The following is an 8,188-nucleotide window of genomic DNA, read 5'->3' as shown; positions in this document are numbered from 1 at the left end:
AAAATAACTCATTCCTCTCATCAAAGGTTAAAAACTTAATCGAAAACAAAGATTCAAATGATTATAAAAAATTTAAGTTAACGCTTTACTAAATACAACACATTGATCATCCTAAGAAACACTTTAAAATAATTTATAGTTTTACATGAGGGTTTTATCACCTCACCTAAAGAGCTAATTTGTTTTTAAATTTTTTTAGAACAACATGTGTTTTATACATTATATAAGAGTCAAATAATGTTCTATTTTGGCATGCAAAGAGAGAGAAATATGGCTGAAATCAAGTTTTTGTATGTTGTAATTTTATTCCTTTTTCTTTTTATTGTTCCAGAGAAAATTGACGCTGCCCCCGGTACTTTATTTTTTTCATCCTTATATAAAGAGAAATTCTATGGTGCAGTTGCCAATTTGACTTCAGTGGTGAAGTCACTGTCTGACCAATCAGAATTAAGCCCTAAGCCCTAATAGTGCCACATAGGACTGGAGCATTAAATGACCCTTATTGTCACTTACTATGGTAATTTTATAGTTTGTATATTGCAACTTAGTCCCTAACATATTAATATTATTTTTAAAATGTAATGTTTATAAACAAAATCAATTAAATTAAAACAAATTAATCAACTCAACAAATTAATCAACTCAACAAATTAATCAACTCATCTCCATCTCCCTCACTTCATCATCGTGAACAGACGTTGAAAATAAAAATTCTTCATCATCTCATCTTGGCATTTTTTTCCCAACTACAAACTCAACACAACAGTTATCGTCTCATCTTAGCATTTTTTCCCAACACTGCAAACTCAACACAACAGTAATCGTCCCATTCACAGGTTCGTCAAACGTAACAGGACCACAAATCTGTTTGTGTTCGTATTGAGCACGCTGCTGCAAAGGTAAATGAGAAAATGGTTGTTATATTTGTTTGAATAGTTAAGATTTACTGATTTCAAATTGGGAATTAGGGTTTAGAATTGGGAATCTGTTTTATTAAAAATTAGGGTTTAGGATTGGGAATCTGTTTTGTTTACATGGGTTTTATATTTAATGATTACGAAATTTCACTTTTGGTGGGTACCGTTGAATCAGGTCGATTGATTTAATAAGGGAATAAGGAATTGTGATTGATGCTTGAAATGGTTTTCTGTACATGGGTTCCCTATTTGATGATTTGGAAATTTCAATTATGTTAAGTACCTTTGATTTGAATAGGAAATTATGTACTGTGATTTGTGTTGATTTTTGGTGTGTTAACAAATGTGTTAATTCAGGTGTACCATGGAAAACACCGACCATTATGATTCCAACTACTATCGATACCGTGACAGTGGAACATCTGATTCTGAATCGGAGAATGACAGTAATTCGGTGTCCAGTGCGTACCAAAGTTCAAGTGATGGCGATGGCGATGGTGATAGTCACAATGAAAAATTCCATGAATTTGATGCAGTTGTAGGTGATAGAATACTGAAAATTGATGCCCTTACTGCTGATGAAATTCGTGCTATGGAATTCGGTACAGTTGATGAAGCTAATTTGTTTTATTTCAAGTATGCTAAATGTAAAGGGTTTGCCATTAGGAAAAGTGATGTTAGGAGAAGATCGACTGGGGGTGGACAAACAATTATAATGAGGCAGTTTGTATGCAATAAACGCGGTCTAAGAGATACAAAACACTTAAGGAGGCTTGATAGAAAAAGAGAACACAGACCTACGACCCGCACTAATTGTCCCGCTAGGCTTCGTGTGCATTACAACCCCCAGAAGGGTAGTTATGTAGTGTCATGTTTTGAAGAGGCTCACAACCATGAATTAACACCATCTAGGTTTATCCACTTACACCCCATTTATCGTGAGATTACTGCAGCAGATAGAGCTCAGATTGACGGTCTACAGTCAAATGGAATTAGAACTTGTCATATAATGGGGTACATGGTTGCTCAGAAGGGTGGACACGATCGTGTTGGGTTTACAAAGAAGGATCTGTACAATTATTTTGATAGTAAAATGCGTGCTACTATTAAAGATGGTGACGTTGCCGCTGCTATAAATTATCTAAATGTGAAGTCATCTACTGATCCCATGTTATATGGTAAATATGCCGTAGGCACGGATGGACGAATGAAGTCCCTTTTTTGGGCTGATGGAAGCAGTAGATCTGACTATTTTTGTTTTGGCGATGTGATTGCGTTCGACACGACTTACAAGAAGAACAAATACAACTACCCATTGGTTATATTTTCAGGGTGTAACCACCACTCTCAGACAGTTATTTTTGGTGCTGCATTGGTGTCAGATGAAACGACAGAAACGTATAAGTGGTTGTTGGAGTGTTTTTTAGAGTGCATGGAAAATAAATACCCAGAAGCGGTTGTAACAGATGGAGATGGGGCGATGAGGGAATCTATAAAACAGGTGTTTCCGGATGCGACACATCGTTTATGCGCTTGGCATTTGAACAAGAATGCGACTGAGAATGTAAAGAACTCGGAATTTTTGAAAGATTTTCAAAAAGCCATGTACTCTAATTTTACAAAGGATCAATTTGAAGAGTTTTGGTCAAAAACAATTAAAGAAAACGGACTTGAAGGAAATCCTTGGGTTCAAAAAACGTACGAGAACAGGTCACTATGGGCAACTGCATATCTACGTGAGAAGTTTTTTGCACGTATAAGAACTACGTCTCAATGTGAAGCCGTCAATGCAATCATCAAGAGTTATGTCAGGAAGAAAGGCTGCATTTTTGAATTTATGCACAATTTTGATCAGGCTATGAGATGTTATAGAAACAATGAACTGATTGCCGATTTTAAATCAATGTTTTCAGAACCTGTGATGACTACTCAACTGCGTGCCCTTGAGAGCCATGCTGCGAAAGTTTATACCACGGAGATTTTCAAGGAAGTCAGAGATGAAATAGTGAAGGCTGGATCATTGATTGTTAAGGAAAGGTTATTTCACAACGGATTTAAGACTTATCGATTTACAAAATATTGTTGTGATAACTATGACGTAGAGGTTGTGTATGATGGTGAAACACTTCAATGCGAGTGTAGGTTATGGGATTCTCGTGGGATTCCATGTTCTCATATGTTTGGTGTCATGAAGGAAGAACATGTTAGTCTCATTCCCACCGGTTTGATTTTGTCGAGGTGGACGAAGGATGCAAAAATTCAATACTTGAACATGAATTGTAATGGTTCTGATGATCCTAATATGATTGAGCTAGCTCGGTTTGGTGCATATTGTTCTGCATTTACTGTTTTTTGCAGAGAAGCTTCAAAAAAGGAAGGTGTTTATGGGGACATAATGGGTGATATTCTGATGTTACAAAAAAAGTATTGCAGTACGGACGATCCTATTTTGGCATCGAACTCAGCCGTAGGTGATCCAAATATTGTGAGTAGCAAAGGTGCTCCAAAGAAAAAAAAGAATGACATAAAAGCTATTAGGCGATGTTCTAAATGCAATAGTAGAACTCATAATGCAAGGAGTTGTTTGGTAATTTCAAAAGCTATATTCTGTTCGTTTGAGTCAATCTGTTGCTCTTTTGATAAACATAGTAGTTTCTGTTGTATAATTTGCAGGTTGCGGAAAACGCGCCATCTGAACAAAATGTTGTTATGACGTCGCGGCCAGTAACTGATTCATTCAGCCAAGTTGTGAAGGTATTATGTTTTTTTTAATACAAGCACTGATATGCTGTATTAATTATAACGTGTTATTATCTGTATTAAAAGAATAATTTGTTTGTTAAAACAGAACAAGAATGGAAAAAGAGGTCGCATTGGGGGAAGTAGTGTGCAAAATAAATGTACGGAACCACCGAACTCTCGTGGCGCTAATGTGACGGCGACTTCTCGCGCGGAAGTTGGAAGCACAAGCATACCCATGCCTGCAGTGTATGGATTGCACCCCGTGTTGCCAGTGGTACAACCGGTGCAGCATCCAATGCACTTACAACCGGTAATCCCATTATATCCAACGACAGTTGCAGAAAATTCGGGTTCGTGTTTCGGTAGGCTACAACGACCGATGAACAATGGTGGTACTTGAACGAGCAAAGAAGTAGCTGTAATTTGACCAGGCATGGATTTGGAGGTGATTTTTATTGGTATGACAAGGTTTAGGTTAGAATACATGCATCTATATAGTTTTTTTGTGTCCTAGCATATAGTTTGTAAGTTCAGTGGAGTCAAATCAACACTGATACAGTTTAATAGTTCTACTGTCAGTCACCTAATTCTATGAGTGCAGTAGTGGTTATATTACCATCATGCATTAATATTTTTTTTCACTTAGAGTTAATGCCATTGAATGAGGTTTAGGTTAGGTGTAACTATACCTATATATTTTTTCCAATATATATAGTAGTATTACCACCAAGAGAGGAAAAAATAACATAAGGAAAAAAATCTTGTTTTAAAAGTGAATTGTTGAGTGTTATTGCTCTTGAGAAATGTCCAGTGGTGAATCCCACTCAGTGACTTCAAGTGATACGTAATTATGTTTATCATTTGCTTACATATTTGCGTTTACATATAATTTCATTGTTTGCTTTGTAATTTTAATAGTTGCATGTTTATCTTTTTGAAGGATGGATGAACAATGGGCTGAGTATTTAGGTAATTACGTTTACGATGAGGTTGAACAGAATGTCGATCTCAGTGACATTGAAAGTGATGAAGGTGAAGAAGAGATGGATGAAAATTTTGGTGATCCCATGGTCGAAGAAAATGGCATTTCATTCAATTATCGTGTCACTGCTGCTTGTGTAAGAGGAAAAAATGTTTTCGTAAGTAATCTGGACCGGTTATTTTAATCGACATTTTGGTATGTTATGTTGAAGCATGTATTGATAATGATTTTGTGCTATGAAACATATTTAAAATGCAGCACTTTCCATCTAATGTTGCTGACAACTGGTTATTGCCGTTGCAAACTGAGATAGACATTGTCGATGTTCATACCGATGCTGTTTACCCATGTGTGTTGAAGACTGGTAGGAGGCCAGGGGAGAGATATCTTTGCTTAGGTTGGTATGAGTATGTTAAAGCAACTCGTCTGAGGGCTGGTGATGTTCTTGAGTGCACTGTGGCAGATCCTCCTACAAGAATGTTTGTTCGTTTTATGATGTAATACGAATAATTTTAGGCGTATAATTAAACTTGGTTGAAGATGGAAAGTAATTTTCTTTGATGTTTTGTTAAGTAGTTGGTATGTAGTTTGTTTTGATGTTGTCTGTTTTGGTGTTGGAATGAATCAAATGTCGAGTTTCATAATGTACTTTTGTAGTGTAATGAATTATTGTATTGCTTGTGTATAATATTAAATTAAATCTTAGCATTTTGCATCATTCAGTTAGCAATTTACTCACTACAAATATTTCAGATGAGAAGTTTCTTTTTTCTATAAATGAATAATTTGTTTTCTGATAAATCAGGTCATTAGTAACAAAAGCATAAACAACAACAACAAGAAAACCATAAATTAGATAATTAGTAACAGAAAGGTGAACAACATCAACCATAAATTAGGTCATTAGTAACAGAAACCTTAATCCGGAAAATACTTTGCATATTGTATCATGACTGTGTGTTGTTGCAAAACAACTATGTTAACATACCAATAATTCATGCTTTTTCATTTTTGCACCCACTGAATTTTGAGCATTGCATGGGTTTTTGCATGGATCCTTACTCCGTACAAATAAACAAAAAGGGCCCAATCTTTATAAACTGGGGTCAACCATAAAATTTCCCAGCAATAACAATCACTTACATTAAAACTTAACAAACACATACAAAATACACAATATACTTCACTTCACAACTAACATTGTATCTGGAACATTATAAATAAAACTTAATAAACTTCCATCACTGTTTACAATATAAAATTATAATATTACAAATAGAATATTTCAAAAAAACCATTGCAACTTTGATCCTCCTCAGTGCCCCTACAGGGTTGCAGCCCTACGCTCAACATATACCAATATTTCCTCCACCGGTGGGTATCGGATGACAAAATGGAGTTTGTCACCGACCTTCAAATCAGCTTTCCTTACGTAATCAAACCACGCCCCACACAGATATGTCTCCTTCTTCTCTTCCCTCTTCTTTATCTCACAGAAGTATGGTTCACCCTTATCACAGTCAAGTAAAACAATGTTTGAAAATTGGCGGAGAAGGCAGCTATCAATCACATTTGCTGGAAATTGCTGGAAAGGTTTTCACCGAATGTCAGGTTCTTTAAAATTAACAACTGACTTCTGCTGTTATAGGAAATCAAATAAAAACAGGACATACCATCACATTCTTGCGCATCTTCTTTGCATCAAACACTTCTCTAACCCAATACTCTTCATTCTGATTCACAATGATCGGAGTGTACACCCTGTACCAAAGCCAAAACATCATATAAACTTTGTTTAGAACTTCCAACTCAACATCGAAGCAACTTATTCAATATAATATACGTTCAAAATATATTTACCTATTGTTGTCGGATGATATACTTGTGAATTCATAGTCGACGCTTTGAGTGTCGGGGGCTTCGGAAGAACCTACAGCCTTACCCTTTAGTTTGCCGTTACCTCCGGCATCAACTTCGCGATGACCTCCTCTCTTGCGTTTGCCTTCCATGCCCTCATCGATCACCACACCTTGGGTCGGACGAATTAACCTATCTTCGCTCTGCCAAAGTTTATTCTTTCCTTTCTCCACGGAGAGCTTGTCGTTGATCGTAGAACTGGTAACCTCTTGCACACAACGTTGTCCGGAAACCCCCTCGCCAGCTACACCCTTTCCCTTCGCTTTTCCCGACACCTTACTATGTTTATTACTCCTACACATGGTCCAATCAAGTAAAGAAACGTTAGTATCATACTTGCTCCCTAATCATACAGGTTTTTATGGTAAAATACATGTTCATATTCATAAAACACACTTCAGAGTTACCTCCTGGATGCAGCATTTTGGAGAGAGGCTCTGTAAACAGATGCATGGTAGCTTTTTCTTGAATCGACACCAGTATTGACTGGAGCACTTTGAATGAGCTCCTTGGCAGGTTCCTTTAGTGGATCAAGTCTGTATTTTGCTCGAAGATTACACACTTCCACCTCCACGGAGAGCCTGTCGTTGATCGTAGAACTGGTAACCTCTTGCACACAGCGTTGTCGGGAAACCCCCTCGCCAGCTACACCCTTTCCCTTCACTATTCCCGACACCTTACTATGTTTATTACTCCTACAAATGGTCCAATAAGTAAAGAAACGTTATTATCTTACTTGCTCTATAATCATACAGGTTTTTATGGTAAAATACATGTTCATATTCATAAAACACACTTCAGAGTTACCTCCTGGATGCAGCATTTTGGAGAGAGGCTCTGTAAACAGATGCATGGTAACTTTTTCTTTCATCAACACCAGTATTGACTGGAGCACTTTGAATGAGCTCCTTGGCAGGTTCCTTTGGTGGATCAAGTCCGTATTTTGCTCGAAGATTACACACTTCTACCAACTGTTTACAAAATTCTTCGTAGCTATACATTTTCCTGATGTTTTTTTTCTGGAGCAATCGTTTTTTCAGATACAACTTATGACATAGGTACATCTGTTGAAGTTTCTTTTCGTCAAAGTGTTGAAGATTGAGTTTCTCAGCTCTGCAACATTATAACATGCAACAAAATTGTTTATAAAATCCTGAAGATTGTATCAAAAACCCTAAAGTATGTAAAATCTATGATATTTAAATCAACAAATTTGCGTGGTATTCAATGGCATAAACAAACACAAATTACATAAACCGTAAATGTGTACCAAAAACCCTAAAATTTGTAAAATCTATAACATTTAAATCAACAAAATTGCGCTACATTGTATGGCATAAACAAAACACATGTTACATGAATCCTAAAACCCTTTCGATTTGGATATCAGAAAAGCAGAGATGAGTTAAAAACGAAGAGAACAGATACTAACCTATTTGAAGAAGACATGATGTCGTCTGAAATCCAGTGTTGTTGTTGGAGTGGATGTTGCGCAAAGAACAACAGTTAAACGGTGAGAGAGAATGCAAAAGAAAGAAAGTGGAAGAACCGAACAGTTTGCATGCAATGTTACCTTTACCAACTAATGATATACCAAATCTTTGGTCAGATGAAAAGTTGCAATGTTACG

The 8,188-nt window shown here is 36.5% G+C and overlaps 1 protein-coding gene across 2 annotated transcripts; it reads left to right on the top strand.

Moving 5' to 3' along the window:
* The first annotated feature begins 361 nt into the window (after positions 1–361).
* On the top strand, positions 362–5,282 carry LOC131657104 (protein FAR1-RELATED SEQUENCE 5-like). 2 transcript variants are annotated; one of them, XM_058926596.1, is made up of 6 exons: positions 362–899; positions 1,275–3,504; positions 3,591–3,671; positions 3,766–4,117; positions 4,600–4,798; positions 4,900–5,282. In XM_058926596.1, exons 2-4 carry the CDS (start codon positions 1,282–1,284, stop codon positions 4,057–4,059), a joined length of 2,598 nt encoding a protein of 865 aa, XP_058782579.1. In that variant the 5' UTR covers positions 362–899; positions 1,275–1,281; the 3' UTR covers positions 4,060–4,117; positions 4,600–4,798; positions 4,900–5,282. The 2 variants fall into 2 exon arrangements, with proteins under 2 accessions (XP_058782579.1, XP_058782580.1); XM_058926597.1 differs by having other exon boundaries at positions 362–3,504; positions 3,766–4,104.
* Positions 5,283–8,188: the final 2,906 nt, after the last annotated feature.

This window comes from Vicia villosa, linkage group LG3, assembly GCF_029867415.1.
Source record: "Vicia villosa cultivar HV-30 ecotype Madison, WI linkage group LG3, Vvil1.0, whole genome shotgun sequence".
Taxonomy (NCBI): domain Eukaryota; kingdom Viridiplantae; phylum Streptophyta; class Magnoliopsida; order Fabales; family Fabaceae; genus Vicia; species Vicia villosa.
Note: the sequence above shows the minus strand (reverse complement) of the source record. Positions and strands in the feature narration are given on the sequence as shown.